The following is a 21,386-nucleotide window of genomic DNA, read 5'->3' as shown; positions in this document are numbered from 1 at the left end:
AAAAAAATAAAATAAAAAAAAAAAGAAAGCAGCTTCTCTGTGCCACAGGGTCAAATCCATGCTTTGACTTAATGGTCACCACTTGATTTTACAAACCAGAAAATGCAAGTGTGGGGTCTTCGGGTCTTACCCAGCTAAAAGAAGTGAATTATTCTACTCAATGTTTTCTAAAAATTGAACTACATTTAAAAGTTGGGAGATTTCACATAATAGCAATAAAATCTGGGAACCTTGGGTTGAGCATTTCTCATGGCAGCATCAGCTGGCCCTGAGTAGCTTTTGTCCACTTGGGGTGCCCTTGTGCTTTCCAGGTCACGTGCATTTCCATCATTGAGTCCTGAGGTGCATCAGCTTGCATAGATTCTCCTTGTAATCGAGAAATATTTCTCCTTAGCAATGCTCCTAACAAATGTGAGAACATAGAACTTAGAACAAAAAGGCTTCAAGTTTCAAGAAAAGTGGGAAAAACATTTTCCTTTGTGGGAGTGAAGTACATTTCTATGTGCTTCATGTATAAGGAAAATACATGAAGGAAGGCATCTTTCCCGCTTCACTTGCTAATGATACCTGTCTGCCCTGAAGGCATCTCAATTAGCATCTTGGATCTTTTCAGAACAGCAGAAGCACAGAAAGTTGAATACGCAGAAGCCAAGGATTTTACAATATAGTTGATCCTTCCTTTTATAGGGTTTCCATTCTGGTTTAGATTTAAATGTTACACTTTAAACCCTGTGTGCCTATATATGTCTATGCGCACGTGTGGGTATGATACCACTTTGTTCATAAGTCAAGGGCTGAGTTTACTTCCAAAAACACTTCTATCAGGGTGGCCTGGCGGGGCCAAGCCAGGGCAGGTGTGTCTCTTCACCTTTTTCATCCCATGTGGAAAATTCTCTTTCCACTCAATTGATAATCATAATGATTCATAAGAAGATCTGGAATAATCCTGGCTTAAGACTCCATGTCTTCCATTAATCTCTCCATCATTTTTCAAGCCTACACTAATTAATCATTCTCTGAATGATTTTAATGTATAGTAAGCAGTAGATAATAAAATAATACATTTAATTATAACCTAATTAATTTGTGTTCAATAGTTCTGTGTCATAAAGAAGCATAGTAAAATCTTTGAGTGTCAGAGATTGTATTTTACGTAGCTATGGGGGGTAAGTGTGTGTACCCCCAGAAACCATAACAGAGTCAGATACTAGCTGTGTGGAAACTATTTGTTAATGGGTTTAGCGATTGAAATCTGAGTTTTTGTCAATACCATATTTACTCTTATAATCTCCTCACGCTTTCCTATTATGTTCATGAGCATTTGGGTCCCAGTTCTCCACTGCCTTCAAGAATCACCCTCTGGGGAATCTCTGATATACTAAACAACAGTGACTTTAATAAAGTACCCCAGCAACCAGTGGTAATGTTAATTAGAATTGAGATCTCCTGACACATTTGCTTTACTTCAGCAATTCCTTCATTCCTCAAAAGAGCTGTTAAGAACAACCATTTCAAGTGGCTAAACTACTTTTGGTAAAGCAATAGTCTGTGACGGGTAGACGTTTGTATGTATATCAGTGTGGAGGTGAGACAGAGAGAGATAGACGCAGAAGCAGAAAGTTAACAGAGAAATGAGGAGTTTATACGTTGAATCTTCTTTCCTCTCTAGTGTGAGGTATGAAGTTGAGTATCCAGGGACGAGGAGGCAATAATGATGAGGAAGTGTAAAGAAAAGAAGGAGAAACAGTTAATACTGACTCATTGTCTTCTGTTCCAAAACAGAAAGTCTAAAACTCCCTCTTGATGTAGCTACTTGCTTATTTTGGACAAAGACCATCTCACTGATGAATATTCAAGTAGCGTATGGTTTGTTTAAAACACCAAAGGTGGCCGGGCAATCTTAGCACTTCGGGAGGCCGCTTAGACAGGTGGATCACCTGAGGTCAGGAGTTCGAAACTAGCCTGATCAACATGGTGAAAACCCGTCTCTACTAAAAATACCCAAATTAGCCAGGCATGGTAGTGGGCGCCTGTAATCCTAGCTACTCAGGAGGCTGAAGGAGGAGAATCGCTTGAACCTGGGAGGCGGAGGTTTCAGTGAGCTGAGATCACGCCATTGCACTCCAGCCTGGGTGACAGGGTAAGACTCCATCGCGCACAGGCACGCGCACACACACACACACACACACACACAAACCCAACAACAAAAAAACACCAAAGGTGAGTGTGAACTTCAGATACTCTCTACATTTTGCCAGTCGAACTACGGCATTTTCTAGTTCAGAACTGGCACCATTTAGGTTCTTTCTCTTCAGAAAAATAAAAGCTAACAACGCAACATTTTCCCCTTTCTCCTTTTCTTTCCTGAAAAGTAGTAGAAGGGTAGACTAGAGGTTCAAGTAATGGTAACATTAATTTGAGTTTCGCTTTCACATAAGCAGCTGGCATGCACTGATATTATATATGTAACTCTACACTTGCCGCTCTGTTTTGCATTTCTTCTAATATGAATACAACCATCTCATTATCTAAAACTTGACAGAAGTTATTTCTTCTTCCATCTTTGTCTACCTCCTTCTAAGATAAAGAATCAGAGGGACTCAAAATATGTATGTCATTTCTTCTGGTCAGTAGACAATTTCCAGCTCTACAAACAGTGCTGAAAAACTCAGGAGGGCAGATTTTAGGTGCTGTAAACCAAAAGAGATGCTTTGGGGTTTTGATGTGGAAGACAGTGAAAGTATGGTATAAATTCTTTTTACATTCTGAATTTATTAGAATATTCATATCAAAGTGTAAAGACACTGTACGGTACGTGTTTATCAATTTATATGTAACTAAGTGTTCAGAAAAGTTTAATTATGAACTAATTTTTTCACAGGTTCTTCTTCTTTTGCCCACATTTTGAAATGTCTGGATTTCCCCAGGGTGTCATCTGAATTTCCTGCTCTCCTAGTTTAGACTTATCCAGTCTTACTGTTCTAACCATGCCAGAGGAGTCTAGTCTCAGTCTCGAAGCCACTCAATCTCTTTAGCTACAGATCTATAATCTGAACAATCTTCTGGCTTCTCAATTTGATGTTCCAGAGCATTTCTAACTTAACATGGTCAAAATGTAAGTCCTGACTTTCCCTCGTAAACCTTGCTCCACATCTCACATTGACTGTCTCTATCTCAGTAAATGACTTCCCAATCACCCAGGTTTAAAGTCACAGAGTCATCATTGGGTGTTCCATGATGTCAACTGAATGACATTATTCCTATCTTTAAAAAATAGTAAATAACTACAAAATATCCACCACATAAACTTAAAAACCTAATTACAACATGGCAGACACCGTCTACTGCTTATGCAACATCATTCCCCCTTTATCCCTGCTAATAGGATTTTGATTTCATTTCCAGATGGAAGGCAAAGGGCTCTTGATTTAGTGGAATAAGGGTTCTCTACAAGCCCATGGAAATCCCATTCTCCTTCACTCAGAGATTGGACCAGAGAAGATGTTTCCCAATTCTGAACAATTAGATGAAACGGAGAGTCTTCTGAGGTATGATGCCCAAAACTGTGTAGTACAGCAGCTTTGTCATCATAAAAACTATCATCAAGGGTAGCAGAACAGAAGAATTGAAGGATACAAAGTTCCTGGGTCCTTGACATTCCTGAACAGCTGCAAAACACCTGGAACTGCCTACCTCGAGGCTGATGCTATGGGTGCAAACAAAGGCTATTCTTGCTTAAGCCTCTGGTAATTTATACTTCATAGCTGAAAGGCTTTCTAATTAATAACAAGGCCCTTCAGGACTTTTGCTATCTTGTCACCACCTACCTTTGCAGTTTCTTCAATCTTCCCTCATCCTTCATACCAAACATACTTTGTTCCATCCCATAGACCTTTAGGTTTTTATCCAGAAGGCCGGCTTTTTTCTTCACCTTCCTGGTGAGCAACTCTTTGTTTCAAGTTCTAGCTCACATATTACTTCTTCAAGCAAATATTATTTTATCCACCAAAAACCCCCAATTATTGCTGCTAAAATCACATTGTTCCAGGAAGAACTAACTGGTTTCTCTTCAGCTGTGATTTGGAAATAGCTTGTTTCCACCAAAACTTGTGTTGAAATCTCATCCCCAATGCAGCAGTGTTGGGAGGTGGGGCCTAGTGGGAAGGGTCTGGGTCATGGGGGTGAATCCTCATGAATGGCTTGCTGCTGTTCTTGAGGTAGTGAGTGGGTTCTCACTTTGGTGAGACTAGACTGGCTCCTGAGAGCGTGGGTTCTTATAAAGCCAGATGCCCATTGAGTTTTGCCTCTTCATACATATCTATTTCCCCTTTAAACTTCTATCACATTTCGACCCAGTACAGAAGCCCCAACCTCATGGTGAGCAGAAGTCAGCTCCATGCTTCTTGAACTTCCCAGCCTGCAGAACCATGAGCCAAATACACCTCGTTTCTTAATAAATTACCCAGCCTCATAATATGTATTCTCTTTATAAATTACCCAGCCTCGTGTACCCAGAAACACAAAATGGATTAAGACATCTTCTCTTTCCCATAGTATTCATATTTTTATATAACACATGTGATTTTATGTGTCAACTTGACTGGGTTAAGGAATGCCCAGATAGCTGGTAAAACATTATTTATGGGTGTATATGTGAGGGTATTTCTGGAAGAGATTAGTATCTGAATTTCTACGCTAAGTAAAGAAAATCACCCTTACCTAGATGGGTGGGCATTATCCAATTTGTTGAGGATTTGAATAGAATGGAACAGATAATAAAGGGTGAATTTACTCTCTCTTCTTGAGCTGGGACATCTGTCTTCTCTTGCACTTGGACATCTGCATTCTGGCTTTTGGGATTTTTGACTCAGATTGGGACTTATACCATTGACTCCCCTAGTTCTCAGGCCTTTGAGCTTGGACTAGAACTCCGCCATTTTCTTTCCTGGGCCTACAACTTGCAGAAAGCAGATAATGAGACTTTTCTGCCTCCATAATTATGTGAACTAATCCCTCATAATAAATCTCTTTATATATTTTTATCTATATATCCTATTGGTTCTGTCTCTCTAGAGAATCCGGACTGAAACACAGAGTATACTGCAGTTATTTATTTGTCTGTCTTGCTCTAGACTTTGAGCACTTAAACATAAGGATAACTTTTTTGTCCTTGTACTCTCAGATCGTAGAACAGTGGCTGTAACATAATAGAAACCCAGAGAATGCTTCTGATTTTTATAAAATATATATCTAGCCACAATAGAAGTGTATTTTTTCACATATTTTCTATAGAACTGGTACAAATTTTGATAATTCTTTAAAACTACTAATAAGCCCCAAACTAATCATAAGACTCAATTAAATAGTGATGTCAAAGTTTTTTGGGGAAGTGACTTTTTTTTTTCCCATAAAAACACTATTTGTGAGCCGGGCACAGTGGCTCAAACCTGTAATCCCAGCACTTTGGGAGGCTGAGGTGAGTGTATCGCCTGAGGTCAGGAGTTTGAGACCAGCCTGGCCAACGTAGTGAAACCCTGTCTCTACTAAAAATACAAAAAATTAGCTGGGTATGGTGGTGGGCACCTGTAATCCCAGCTACTAGGGAGGCTGAGGTGGGAGAATCACTTGAACCCGGGAGGCAGAGGTTGCAGTGAGCCAGGATCGCACCATTGCACTCTAGCCTGGCCAACAACAGCAAAACTCCATTTCAAAACAACAACAACAACAACAACAAAACCCAACTATTTGTTCTCTGTTTCTTTTGTGACAAAGTGCACAAATATCTTCTTTTCATACACCTATAGCAATTTATACTTTACTATCAAAAATATACTTTGAAATTTCTGTTAAATTCATATAGTATTCCTTTGGCCAAATCTTAACTCATGCTTTACAGTTGGTTATCCATATATGTGCTATGGCTCTACCACCACAGCTTCAAGTTACATGTTAAGTCTGTGGAAGCTAGTACTTTGCTCCTGCCTGGGTATTGTTCCAGGAATATCCCTCAGCAACTGCAGAGACCATTCAGTCTATTCCAATTTTAACTTGTGCACGACTGTCTGAGAGACCACAAGCTAAATTCATGTAAACTGCTTTCTAAGATGAGTATCAGAGCTGAAAAGAATATTAAAGGATTGGTCGTTTCTTTAGAGCTCTAACACTCTTAAGAAATAGAAACATGAAACTACAGGAGGTTCCTTGATTATTTGTTGTTTATTTCAATTGACAGCTCTCTGTGAGTCCAACACATAGATCAATAAATTCAAAGTAAACATATTCTGTTTTTTAAAAAGTTGATGTTTAATAATATCTACCTATTAACCATGTAAAATTGCATTGCAGATTTTAATTTTAACTTGTGACATTTAAAGGTACATTAGATGAAAACTTTTACGTTTCCTTTGACTTAGATTTGGGAATTTAGTGCCATTCCCAATGCCCAGTTACCATCTTCAGCTCACCATTTCAGATGCCTTCTAATAGCTACTTTCTTTACTGCTTTCAGATTATCTTTGTTACATTTCTGTTCTCAGTGTTACTTTTGTTCATTTTTTATCAGTTGCCTAAAGTACTTTTGAAGCAAAGGAAGCATAAATTCTAAATTACTCAAAGTTCACAAGTTAAAACTGCTTTAGATGAGGCCTCTAGATATTTTTTAAGAAATTGAGTACAAAACTTTTTAAGTTTTCAAGGCTGCTGTCTTGCATAGCTCCAAGAAGCACTATTCAGGTATCCTTCACCTCTGTAAATAGTTGTACCTTCGAGTGGTACAACATGGCTACTTGTGTTGCCTCTCTGTGTGGAGACAGAGATATCTGTGGTGATAATTCTGTAAGTGATACTGCATGAAAATAGTTTCTAGAGACAGGAGGAATTATCATCTGGGAGATCATAATCTGCCTTACCTGAACTGTGGTTTCCTGCCAACAAGGTGGGGCTCACAGAGCATCTTCCCAGTCTACTGGTGACCACAGGTGGCCCTGGTGTTCCATCCCATTCCTGAGCTTTGACAGGCTCTCTGGAGGAAGACGCCCCATGGTGGCCTCTCTCCTTGTTGTCCAACTTTGGTAATGGCTCCGTGCTGTGGCTTCGGACTTTCAGTTCCTCTGTTGATTCTGTGTAGTAACCAGAATTATATTCTGTTAAACAAAAGTAAAGCTCTTCCTAAATTACTTTCAAAAAATTAGTGTGATTTTCTAAAATCGTCTCAATATGTTGTTGGAAACTCAGACTTGGAGACTACAACATCTAAATGTAACAGAAACATAGACTCCAGGGGCCTTTTTTTCTGAGTTGTGTAAGGTAGTATCTCTGAGAAATACAATTTTCTTTTTGGAAAAAGAGTACCTCAACAAATCTTTAGTAACTCTTCCCTTGTGCTCATCTTTGAGTACACTTATTTAAGAGCACTTCACACTCACTCTCTTTACTTTCTAATCTTTACAAAAATTCAACCAAACCATTCTATCCAATCTGCTCCTGATAACATCACCTAGTGCCTTTTATTTGGCAAATGTATAAGCCTTTTTTTTTCAGCCATTTGACAATTATTTGATTACTCACTAATTTATATCTTCAATTCTCTTGACTTTGTGGATGGTCCTTCCTCCTGTGTTGTGTTCTATATCTAACACCTTTCCTTCGTCATTCATATCATCTCATCCTCCATGCATCACTGGCACGTTGGTCGTTTCCTAGGTGCTAGCGTAGCTACTGTGCTGCTTATGCTACATATATTCTTTCTGTGATTTTTGTCCTCTAGGATTCAGTTAGCAATCACCTAATTGTTAGTGATTTCTAAATATTTTATCAGATGCCTGGACCATTCTTTTTATCTTTAGATTCATTTATCCAACTGCCTGCTAGGTGAATCCATCTGGAGTCCCCATATGAACATTTCAGATACTGAACTGATAATTTCTTATTAAACTATTGGTTCTTTCTGTCCAACCAACTATCCAAGCTAGGAGCATGTCTCTCCCTTTCTTTAAGTGCTAATCCCCAAATCTATTAGAAGATTCTGCAGATCTTATTTCTGGATGTCTTGCTCTCGCTTCTCTTCCACTTTGTTTTGTGTCTACCTCAACTGCTCTGGTTCAGCTCTAATCCTCTCACTTGATTTACTGCAACTTGTCCCTGACTCTGTCCTTGACTCCTCAAAGCATAAGTTCCTTATACTGCCAAGATGATCTATTGGAAATGAAAACCTGATCATAATGTAACCCTGAATAAAATCCTTTCAGAAGCCTCCTGTTGCCCATAGAATGTCTAAGCTCTTTACTATAATCGGCAAGAATCTCCAGCTTCTTGCTCTTTCCTTCCCCTCTAGCTTTGTCATTCCCCGTTAACCTCCCTGTATTACATTGGTTGTAGGTTCTTCCTCCCCACTCCAAACCCAGTAAACACAATGTTGTTTTCTACAGCTATTACCACCCCTCCTTTGAATGCCCTTATGTCTGGTCTTTCTTTGCTTAACTAACTCTACTCACTCCTGGTTACTCAATTTAAGTATCCTCTGAAGCCCTCCCACCCATTCAGAACTCTTGCAGGGTCATGGTCATCTCTGCACTGACCTTGCTTTATAATTGTATATATCTGCTCCTCCCAAAAGACCTTGAGTTGTTTTAAGGTAGGTATTGAGGTTTTGTTTGTTTTTAATTTTTTAAAAAGTGGTTGACTCCACCACCTATCATATTGCTCAATGAATTTTTAATTTATTTATATTGCAGATTTCTCAGCTCTTCACACATCTTTCTGATCTGTGTAGGAAATGTAACATTCCTGATGGAACTGGAAAATCAAGTTATAATAAGTGTGTTAATGGAGCTAATAGTATTTTCAAAAATCTGATTATCTAATAACCACAAGTTGTAAAATTCACCAGGTTAACAGTTTAATTCAAATAAGGAATTTTTTAGAAAATCACAGACATGATTTAAAAAATCTGATTTTTTTTTTTACACTTGGGTTAAAATCCTTATCAACTTTGAGCAGTGTGATAACATAAATGTCACACTTTGGTTCCCCATTATCTGAATCTGTGGGACACAGATAGAACAGGCTGTCATACATTGAGCAGTCTGACTCAGGAATCTCAGAGGCCTCAGCTTTGCAACTCTGGCTGTGACCCATGTCACTCTTTGGGGAGCCTCATTTTTCTTACCTACAAAACAAAGAAAATACCAGCCCTACCTAACGTCATTGATTTTATTTTAAAAATCTTATAATATTCTACAGTTTAAAATATTTTGAAAACTAAAAAGTGCCAGACACATAAAAAGTAGTATTCGGTTAAACATAGTCATTTAGCCTTTATGAGTTTATTTAATTTTTCTACATTAGATAATCAATAAGGGTCTTATACAAATGGAAAATTGCCAGATAACATTTAGAAACAGAACTCTAGCCTATTGTCCACAGTAACTAGCTTCGGAAGTCAACCTATGAGGTACTAGTCACACTTGCAGGGAGTAGACCCGTCTCTAGGAAATAATCCTAAAAGCTAAACAACCACCCATGTAAAAATTGATCTCAAACAGTCAAGACGTGAGTAACAACTTAGCTTCCCCAATTTTTGGCCCAGTTTCCAACTTAGGAACAACTGAGGAAAAGTAAATATACACCTTTAACCAATCACAGAGAATGCCCCATTTCTAGTATGCTCACCTGCCACTTCCCCAAGTTAACAGTCCCCAATCAAGGTACACTTGAAGCCTTTTCATTGTTGCTGATAAATGAAAAACTTCAGACAAACTTAATTTAGCAGAGTTTATTTGAGAAAAGAAAGGATTTGTTAATTGGGCAGCACCCTGAACAAGTAAAGGCTCAGAGATCTCTGCCCAGCAATCTGGTCAGGCAATATTTATAAAAAGAAAAAAGAAATAACATATAGAAATATCCTGATTGATTACAAGCCATCCTTCACCTTATTTGGACATGTTTTGACAGTTTGCAGTCTGTGATTGGCTGAAAACTTGGCTGCTATGATTGGCCAAGACTCAGCTACTTGTTACAATAATATACTCTTACGATAGGTTGTAGTTTATTTACATACTAAGTTAGGTTGCAATTCATTACATATGGAGGCAGTTTTAGGCCAAATTTATTTGAACATTTTTCCCCCATAAAGCCCTCCTACTCCTCTGCCTGCCTCTGAGTCTTTGCCAAATGCAAGCTCTGAATAAATAGCCTTTGCCTGTCTCTTTTGTTTGATCCTCATTTATTTCTACATTGCTATAGTCTCTTTCAGCTCTAAGATGCTATTCAGTTGTGTAAATACATGTCATGAAAAACATTATATGAGATTAACTTAAATCAGGAGGGTAGTTCCATAACAGTCTCAGAAAGATTTCAGGGTTTTAAATGGGCCTGTATATAAACTTGTTTTAGTTATAATGAAATCAAGTATAAGAAGTCTAAATTTTTTTGGAATAAACATGTTTCAGAGATTTATTAATCATTAATGATGAAACAAGTAAGATAGTAAAGCTGGTCCAAAGAGCATTTGGAGGACCTAAGTATTTATAGACATTTTTAAAAGAATGTTAGAATAAAATTGCTAGGTTAGAAATAAAACTGGTTGTGGCTGGGCATGGTGGCTGAAGCCTGTAATCCCAGTGCTTTGGGAGGCAAAGGCAGGTGGATCACCTCAGGTCAGAAGATCCAGACCAGTCTGGCCTGCCCAACATGGGGAAACCCCATCTCTACTAAAAACACAAAAATTAGTTGGGTGTAGTGGCGGGTGTCTGTAATCCCAGCTACTTGGGAGGCTGGGGTATAAGAATCACTTGAACCCCGGAGGTGGAGGTTGCAGTGATCCAAGATTGAGCCACTGCACTCCAGCCTGGTCAACAGAGCAAGACTTTGTCAAAAAGAAAGAAGGAAGGAAGAAAGGAAGGAAGGAAGGAAGGAAGGAAGGAAGGAAGGAAGGAAGGAAGGAAAGAAGGAAGGAAGGGGAAATAAAATTGGTTAATGCCCTTAAGGCAATACCATTACAACCTTTAGAGTCATCTTTCTACCAAATAGAAATAATTTGCATCTCTAGTTGGGGGCAGGAGGAGGGCATTTGGATGGTAATCAGTACTCTGCAGAAAAAATAAAGCATGGAAAAATAATTGAAAGCAGGGACCAGGTTCAATGTCTCACACCTGTGATCCCAGCACTTTGGGAGGCCAAAACAGGAGGATCATTTGACCTCAGGAGTTCCAAATCAGTCTGGACAACATAGCGAGACACTGTCTCTACAAAGAAGGTAAAATTAGCTGGGCATGGTGGTGCAAGTTTGTAGTCCCAGCTACTTGGGAAGGTGAAGTAGGAGGATTGCTTGAGCCTTGGGAGGTCAAGGCTGCAGTGAGCCGAGATTGTGCCACTGCAATCGAGGCTGGGAAACAGACTGAGACCATGTCTCAGATAACAATAATACTAATAATTGAAATCAGGAGCTCAAATAAGTATTCGTACATCCAAGTTTATGGTAGCATTATTCACAAGACAGAAGCAACCGAAGCGTCCATCGATGACTGGGTCAACACAACGTGGTACAGGCATACAGTGGGGTATTATTCAGCCTTACAAAAAAAGGAACATCTGGAACATGCTAGCATAAGGGTTTATTGCTACTGGAAGGACATTATCCTAAATAAAATAAGCCAGTTACAGCAAACCACCATGGCATGTGTCTACCTATATAACAAATCTGCACATTCTGCACATGTATGCCATAAAGTATAATTAAAATAAATTAAAAAACTATATTAAAATATACCATAATATAAAAAGTGCTATTTTAACCATAATTTCTTATAAAAATATAGTTAAATACATATAACATAAAATTTCCCATCCTAGCTATTTTTAAGTGCATAGTTCACTAGTGCAAAGTGCATTCATTTTGTTGTATAATCAATCTGCAGGGCTCTTTTTGTCTGGCAAAACCGAAGGTCTATACCTATTTAATAATAACTCCTCATTTCCTCCTCCCTTTGACCCCTGGCAACCACTCCTCTACTTTCTGTCTCTAAGAATTTGACTATATTAGGTAACTCATGTAAGTGGAATTATACAGTATTTGTCTTTTTGAGAAGTCAAAATATTTTAAAGGCAATACATTCCCGCCTAATAATTAAAGTAAGATAATTTAACCAACACTTATTTTTCAGTGTCCTGAGACAAATGGAATAAAACCAGTATCAGAAAATAACATTATAAACTATTCCCAAGCTGTTTATTCACAGCTTCAAAGAAAGTGTAACTCTAGCTTCCAAACGTCACAGCCTCAAAGCCTAACGACCCATCTGCTTCAGCCCACCTGCTCTTCCAGATTTTAAACAAACCAGGGAGTGTCACTTAGGTCTCCAGCCTCAATTAAATAAAAGCCTACAGCTTTGGAAAGGAATTTCGTGTGTGTATGTGTTTTCTCTTCTTCTTTGTTTTCAAGTCCCAGAGGTTAGTCTTCAGTAAATTTTGGCAGGCATATTTAGAGAAACTTGAACAAAAGGATTAAAGAAATGGTACTACTCAGACCTGTGTCTGTATACCTTAATGTCTGCCTCCTAAATAGAAAGCAGAGCTAAAAAATCTGTAAGAAAATCATAAATGTATTATTGAGAATTTTATTTGAGAATAAATCTGTTCTTCGTGTGTGTGTGCGTGTGTGTGCAGGTGTGTGTGTGTATTCGAGAACTGCTTCCTAACTAAGGTGTTTTCTAATTCAAATAAATACAAAAATCTTCAAAATAGCTGTTGAAAAGAGACTAATTGAAAGCAGACAATTAGACTCTTGTAATATATAATATGTAAATAAGATATATTGAAAACTCAAGGAAACCTATTCAGAGGAAAAGGACATATTTATCCATATCCATATATCTCAATGTCTTTTTAAAGTCTGTTGAAAACAAAATTGATTTTAGTAACATAAACTCTCTGGAACAAAATCAATCTTACATACTGTGGTAAAGCTTTATGTGGAATCTGAGTTATTTTGAGTGTTCACAGTTACAGCCCCAGCATGTAGCTCACAGTGCCAACCACATAGAACGCACCTATCCTCTATGTAGTGAATGAATGAGTGAATGTTGACTATCGTTCTAAAATCTAATTCTCACATTGAAATCTGAATTTGAATTAAATTTATTACAAAAATGGATGTATTATTATACTTGTATTTCAGACTGCATGTTTTGTATATCATTGTCTTAAATTTGTTACAGTGTTTAAATCAAAGAAGGAAACAGAAGAAAGGTAAGACCAGGAGCAATTTGTCTTTGAACAAACATTCCCTCCAAGATTCTAATCCATCACACCTCATGCAGCTAACCCTGAAGTTTCCCATTTCCTGCCTCTCTATGCTGTCTGTGGGTCTACTTCTGTCTCTCTGGCTTCTTCCCTGTCTCTCTCCCTCTCCATATGTGCCCTGGATCCTGGGCCACCTAGAAAGACTTGGTTTCCTGGGTCTAATGGATTTTACCATTAGGTCTGACCCCATACATTAGTGGGTTTTACCAGAATCTCTCATTCGCTCTGCCTCATCAACATTGATTCACTCAGTAACAAACGAGTACTGAAGATTCTTATAAATCCTCACCACCTAAAGATCTCTTTTAGGCTCTAGGAAGAAAACAATATAGCATGAATGAGCCTTTGCACATGACTGCCTGGGTGGGGGCACAACTTGTTAAAACTGGCAGCACTGTTGCCTCTCCAAACTTGCTCCTCTTCTAGCTAAAAAGTCATGGTCTTCAGAGCCAGACAAACTTCCACTTTGCATTTTGCCCATGCCATGTATTTGCTACTTAACCTTAGTCAAGGTTCCTGAACCTCAATCTCCATATCTGTAAACAAAGATAATAATTGCTGTTACTGTCTTCCTGTGAAGATTAAACAAGATAATGCATTTAAAGTTCCTTACACAGCAATGCTAATAATCATTTTTTCTCCTACTGTTTTTCTTAGCGAAGTAGATACCCTTCTTACAGGTTCGCTACGGAGATACTTGGCAATCATCTATACTGTCATCCCTAGCATGGAGAGTACCCACAACTTAGCAGTCTTGGGATCTGGACAGGAAACAGAAGCATATAATACTTTTCCACACTTTTCCCTAACCACCATCATGACTCTATTCTTGTCTTCACTTTTCTTCTTTGTATTAAGGCAAAAGCCCCTACCTGCCTGTCTCCTGTCATGATCCATTTCTGTTTATTTTCCAGTGAAATTACTTCCTGATTCCCCAAGGCCCTTAGAACCAAGATCCAATGCTTTGCGTTAAGACATCAGGCCCTTTTGTAAACTAGTTTCTGGCAGCTCTCAACATTTCTTTTCCATTACCTATTTTAATTGAGATGATGAGTTGTTTTCTTGATATTTGCTCTTTCTTCAGCCTTACACACCTCTCCTCCAAAGCAAAATGATGAGCTAATTAGCCAGGTCTTGTTTGGGAATACTTAACTTGAGTGTTATCATTCAAGGAAGGCTTCTCCTGATTCCTTTTCCTAGTTCGAGTTAAAGCTGTGAGTAAAGGGTTAATATCAGGCTTGGGCTGCCCTAAAGAAAGTGACTTCGGAGCCTGCCATATTGTAGTACTTTCGCCTTGGCAATTGCAGTAACACGAAGTGTAGTATTGCACCTGTCCTATTTATTGTAAGCCCTGATCTGTTGGTCTGTACCTGGACAGGTGGACTAGTAGGTGGCATGGGGACCAAGGACAATGTGACAAAAATAATAAAAGATTTGTGGGGAGCCAAGGCTGCAGTTTCTTTGGATCAAGGTGACATGTGGATGCCTTGGTTTTAATTCCAGCAGTCATAAGCCCTTGGTACAGTAGCTGTGTATATGGTAGCTGCTGGGGGTACCTATGAGGTACAGAACCAAACTACATTTCTGCAACCTAGAGAAACATGGTATTACATTAAAACTTTGTGTCATTGCTGGGCCACCCTATGCCTTCCATGGCACATGTCTTGTGCTCTGATGTGACATGTCACTGGCATCACTTATCACTCCCAGTTGTTGATTTATATATCTTGTTGGCCCCACTGTATCACAAGCTTTAGACTAAAGATTATATCTTTCACATTGGTACTCAGTATCTAATAGAGTCATCAGTGAGAATTGAAGGGATGGGATGAATAACTGCATGCCTGCTTCATCCAGGATAATAGCTTATTACTGTTTGCTTCTGGCTCTAATCCCATCCCTGGCTCATACGCACCTCTCCAAAGTCTCCCTGCACATGAGCCATGCATAGCAAGCATAAACCAATAGCCCTCAATAACTGGAGAACATGAGTTAGTTGCTGTTGTCAAAATTGTCTTTTCTTAAGCCATAAATGTTTCCACAATTACCACTTATTATTAATAGGACATAAAAAACAAGCAATTTGCCTGAAAAAAATGAGTTTTATTTGGAAATATGAACAGTCACATCATTTACTTGGGAAAATTTAGGATTCTATTCTCCTTTTATTTATTTATTTATTTTTGCAATATTTAAAGGGAATCAACTGTCATTCATTTAATTGCTTCTATGAACATGTAGATGACTCAGATGATTTACATAAAAAGTTTTTATATGTGTGGTCCATGACTGCTGTTTTATTATTATTATTATTATTATTATTATTATTAGTTTTTTGATGGAGTTTCACTCTTATCACCCAGGCTGGAGTTCAATGGTGCGATCTTGGTTCACTGCAACCTCCATCTCTCGGGTTCAAGCAACTCTCCTGCCTCAGCCTTCCTAGTAGCTGGGATTACAGGTGCCCACCTCCACACCAACTTTTTTATTTTTTTAGTACAGATGGGGTTTCACCATGTTGACCAGGCTGGTCTCAAACTCCTGACCTCAAGAGATCCACCTGCCTTGGCCTCCCAAAGTGCTGGGACTACAGGCATGAGCCACTGATGTGATTTTTGAAATGTCACAATCTCACATAGTTTCAAAATATAGGCTCTGATTGTGCCTTTAAGAGGCCAAAGTTCTGTTGCTGATGAGCAATTGAGCTTCCTGTAGACATAAAGAATGCTTCCAAGTTGTTACTTCATATTGGCATAATCAACAGGATCAAAGATACTGCATGCTACTCCAACTGCTGAACAATGAGAATAGGAAGTGATCGAGGCAGATTAATTAAGCAGAAAAGACAACACATTTAAAGCACTAAAGGAGGCACTGAACTAAGCTGCATTATCAGATGGGTATTAAATTCAGTCATCAAATTTTAGAACTGAAACAGCCCTTGGAAATCACCACTTGTAACAACAGCTCACTCAAGGTAAGGTGTGTGTTTGTAATTACTGAGATGGTTGTCCTGCCTCTCAGAGGATAACTCCAGGGAAGACCAAGGTTTCCTACCCCATGGGAAAACTTGGCTCAATTTTGAATATCTTTAATTTCTAGAAAGCTCTTACACAGAGCTCATGTTGACTTTCTTTCCAGTACCACCATTTGTTAGTTGTTGGTACTCCCTATACAAATCTAGAACTCTCACTCTACCAGTCATCCTGACCTATATTCTAATTGAATATCACAGAGTATTTTAAAACTGTGGTTTCTGGAGCTGATTAGAGCCAGACAGACAGAGAGGTTTACCTACAAGCCCAGGCAAGTGTTATGACTCCATCCTCCAAGTCTCTAAGGAAAAGAGGGCAAAGGCCCTGGGCCTCCACCACAGAAGAGCATGGAGGAGCGGGGGCATTTTTTTATATTTCATTATTCTTTCTCTCTTGTGTAAACTCTGTTATTTAGGGTCAGCTATGTCAATTCTTACATCCAAGGGAAGCCTTCTCTTCAAATATATATAGAGAAAGAACAACAGCTCAGTCATTTGGAGATTCCATGGTTTTAAATACAGTTGGAAAGAAAGCCCAGGTTTGTGTTTATGAAGGCACACAAGATAAAATGATGGTTTACACACAGATGGGGCACACTGAATCAAGTGGAATATGCAAAAAACCCTAATCACTTTATGGGTATAAGAACAGCAGAGAGAGCCTTCACACAACTTGTCCAAGATCGCGCAAACAGCATTTAGCAAAGACCTGATAAACAAACAGGTTTTTATCTTTATCAGAGATTATTCAACAGAGTTTACACAAGAGAGAAAGAATAATGAAATATACAGCATTCCCCCTGCTCTGCCATGCTGTTTCATGGTGGAGGCACAGGGCCTTTACCCTCTTTTCCTTAGAAACTTAGAGGATGGGACAGGTGCAGTGGCTCACTCCTGTAATCCCAGCACTTTGGGAGGCCGAGGTGGGCGGATCACGAGGTCAGGAGATCGAGACCATCCTGGGTAATGCGGTGAAACCCCGTCTCTACTAAAAAAAAAAATACAAAAACTAGCCGGGCGTAGTGGTGGGCACCTGTAGTCCCAGCTACTCGGGAGGCTGAGGCAGGAGAATGGCGTAAACCCGGGAGGCGGAGCTTGCAGTGAGCCAAGATTGTGCCACTGCACTCCAGCCTGGGCAACAGATCCAGACTCCGTCTCAAAACAAAAAAAAACAAAAAAACAACAACAACAACAAAAAAGAAACTTAGAGGACGGAGAAATAGCAGTGCAACGAGAAGCCCCCAGCACTTGCCTCGGCTTGTAGGTAAATTTCTCTGGCTAACTGGCTCTAATCAGCTCCGGAAACCACCGTTTTAACAGACACTGTGACATTCAATTAGAATACAGGTCATGGTGACTGGGAAAGTGAGAGTTCTAGATTTGTATCAGGAATACCTATACCAGGCAGTGTTCACCTCTCACTGTAACACAGGGGAACACACACACACTCACTTATACACAACAGTTCTCCATAAAACAGTTGCAAATAATAACAAATTTTCATAGTGTGGAATAATAAATAGAACTTTCAAGACCATGCCTGGCCTTTAAAAGCTGTCCACCAAACATCCAGATGATGCAATTATTCATCTTTTTTAATCAGGATACATGAGGATTGTAGAGATATTGCCACCAAATTATTTCTACCTAAAACATCCCGCGTTAATAGTATATATCAGATATTTGCATATTTCAGTAACACTTTCTTTGAGAAATTCTAGTATTGCGGGGCAATTTGCTCAGAGAACTCAGTCTATCTTTTCATTTATGTTTGTACTATGGAAGTCAAGAGACTAGCCGTATGCTGATCAAATCCCTTTGTCCTTCTCTCTGGGCATCTAGTTAAGCCATGTTTATGAGCATTCTTGCAGCCAGGGAGAGCTGTATAACCGAGGTCTAGCCATCAGAATGTAGGCAGAAATGACATATGCTACTTCCAGGTCTGGGCATCAAATGTCCTATAAAATCCTCATCCTTTTGCTTTCTTCTGCCGGCTGGAATTTTTTTGACATTTTAGAGGTTATCAAACCCACTAGATGGACACTTCCCGATAACCTGGCAGAGCAGCCCATCTTTCACTGAATTCACTAATTGGTTGCCACCTTGCCTGTGACAAAAATCACAGCCTGTGACATAACCAGAAATAAGTCATATTCCAGTACACTGCTGAGGTTTTGGAATTGTTTACAATAGCAGTTGGACTATTCTCTAGATGTAACTCTTAATTCTAATTATAAATTCATGTAGCACTCAGCTTCTGCTCAACTCCTCATACAGATTTTAACAGATACTATTTCTCATTTTCTCTTCTGTAAAACGCTGCCTAAATATTAGATCCTTGTGTTTCTAATGAACAGAACATTTTTATTGGTATACTGACAGAAAAACTAAGAGACGGAGAAATTAGGTTGACAAATACAGTTCAAAAATCCAGTATGTGAGGCTTTTGTTAGCTCTAGTTGTAATAAAATGCCTTTATAAAACTCATACTCTTTACTGAGTATTGAATAGATATTTTAAATACTCTGGCTTTAGTAAATATGCGCCAAGTGTAAAAGTAGTTGAATCTCTAGCATGATCATTCATTTGAACAGCTTACATATATTTTATTTATATTAATTTGAATGAGGCTAGTGCCAACCAAATTTTTTTCAAATATTTTCATTCAAAATAGTAGCAAAACCCCAAATCTGTAAGAAATAGTTTAAAAAATAGATAATTTTAAAATGTTCATAAATAAAATATTAACCATTCTTAACATACATAATTTAGATATAAATCAGATATACTTAGGAATAAATAAGAATGAATTAAAATATTTTCCCAGAAATACAAAAACCATAAAATATCCTGACTTGGGGTTGAGATGATCTGTAGTTCATTCTCAGCTCAGTTCCATAAAATCTTTGGGAATCTGAGGCAACAACTCTTACTGAGCCTTGGTTTTCTCAGATACAATCATAGATTTGAAACAAAGTGTAAGAATTTTCCTAAGTCTAAAATCGTATACTTCTATGATACCCACATTTTAGAAAAAACCAAAACAGTTCATGAGGCTTTGACAATATTAGTTCTGTTTTAAAATACACCTGCACTTTACATGCAGTAGACATAGACAGAGAGTGTCTACGTTCTTCTTCTTATGGTCTTCAATTAAACTAAACTATATGTAGTTTAATTTAATTTTCCTTCCTACTACCCTCCCCCAATCAAATCACAATGGTCTATATAATCAATGAAGAAAGTGAGACATTAGAAACATTAATGATGTGTTTTTAATGTTTTCCCCTGCCTGTTATTAAAAAAAAAAAGTTAATGTTTGCTAGTTACTACTGGAAAGTCAGGAATGCAGTTCTACATGAGGTCTTATAACAGCAGCAGCACCAACACTGTTATTAGAGCTACCACATATTAAGTGGCTACTATGGGTCAGATGCTTCACTAGACTTCTTACAAATATTATTTCTAGTTTTTACTGGGATGGTTAATTTTAGGTGTCAATTTGATTGGATGGAAGGATGCCTGGATAGCTCATAAAGTATTGTTTCTGGGTGTGTCTGTGAGGGTGTTGCCAGAGCAGATTGGCGTTTGAGTCAGTGGACTGGGAGAGAAAGACCCACCCTCAATGTGGTCTAACCAGCTGCCAGCAGGGGTGGAATAAAGCAGGTGGAATAAGCTTGCTTGATGAGTCTTCTGGCTTTCATCTTTCTCTGGTTTGGGTGCTTCCTGCTCTTGGATATCCGACTCCAGGTTCTTCGGCCTTTGGACTCTTGGACTTGCAACAGTGGTTTTCTGGGGGCTCTTGGGCCTTTAGCCATAGACTAAAGCCTGCACTGTAGGCTTCCCTGCTTTTGAAACTTTTGGACTTGGACTGAGACATAACTGACTTCCTTGCTCCTCAGCTTGCAGTCAGCGTAACATGAGACTTCACCTCTTGATTGTGTGAGTCAATTCTCCCGAATAAATTCCCTTTCATATGTACAAATATCCTACTAGTTCTGTCCCTCTGGAGAATCCTGACTAATACACTTACCTAGCCCTTCTAGGCTTCACTGTGAAGCAAAACTTGGGGTCCTGTTGACTGGGAAAACTCACTGTTATGGACTGAATATCTGAGCTCCACCCCCTCCCCAATTTATATGTTGAAGATCTAGACTGACATGTGATGTTATCACCCACATTGGGTGTGATATCCGAAGGTGGGGCCTCTAGGAGGTAATTAGGTTTAGATGAGGTTGTGAGGGTGGGGCCTCCATGATGAGATTAGTGCCTTTATCAGAAGAGGAAGGGACAACAGAGCTTTCTCTGTCTGCCAGGTGAGGATACAGCAAGAAGGTGGCTATCTCTAACCTTAGGAGAGAGTCCTCACCAGTACTTGAATCTCTTGGCACTTTGAACTTCCCAGCCTCTAGAACTGCAAGAAATAAATGTCTGTTGTTTAAACCACCCACTTAATGGTATTCTGTTATGGTAGCCTGAGCAAACTAAAACACTCACCAAGGAAAACTCACCAAGGGTCTCAATGGTTGTGTAAGCTCCCCAGTGCCAGTCAGAAGTGGGTGACAGGAGGAACCAGGACATGAATGCAAGTCTGTATGAATGAGCGGCCTTTGCAGAGAGGCTTCCCTTTGTTTTGCTTTCTTTTGTTTGGGATATTTTAAGGAGGATTACTTATGTTATTAAAACAACAGAATTTTATTTTAGAAAATTTGAAGATTATATAAACAGGAAGAGTGGCATAATGAGATGTGGGAAATGGAAATCTAGACAGCACATCTTATACACAACTCATCTCCTGAGACACTTCAATAGACAGTCATAAAGAAGCCTGTAGTAGTTTTCAGATACGACACATACTAGATCAGTACTCCTGAACAGTATCGGGTTATCCAAACCATAGTTACCAAGATATATTTATTGGTAACATTGAAACGAGCCGGAAAACAAAGAATGTGACTTTTCTAAAACTGACTTTAGCAATTTACTCTGAAATTTTTTTGGATTGATTTTCACAAAAGACAAGTGAGGAAAAGTGTATGTGTGTGTGTGTGTG

General features: G+C 38.8%; 1 protein-coding gene across 1 annotated transcript in view; it reads right to left on the bottom strand.

The window, feature by feature from the left end:
• Positions 1-21,386, bottom strand: part of NYAP2 (neuronal tyrosine-phosphorylated phosphoinositide-3-kinase adaptor 2) — a 125,491-nt gene that overhangs the window by 69,184 nt on the left and 34,921 nt on the right. Inside the window, 1 exon segment of the mRNA XM_017886958.1 lies at positions 6,909-7,118. Within this exon segment, the coding sequence (XP_017742447.1) occupies positions 6,909-7,118 (210 nt within the window).

Source organism: Rhinopithecus bieti, unplaced genomic scaffold (genome assembly GCF_001698545.2).
Source record: "Rhinopithecus bieti isolate Rb0 unplaced genomic scaffold, ASM169854v2 scaffold_15336, whole genome shotgun sequence".
Classification (NCBI taxonomy): domain Eukaryota; kingdom Metazoa; phylum Chordata; class Mammalia; order Primates; family Cercopithecidae; genus Rhinopithecus; species Rhinopithecus bieti.
Note: the sequence above shows the minus strand (reverse complement) of the source record. Positions and strands in the feature narration are given on the sequence as shown.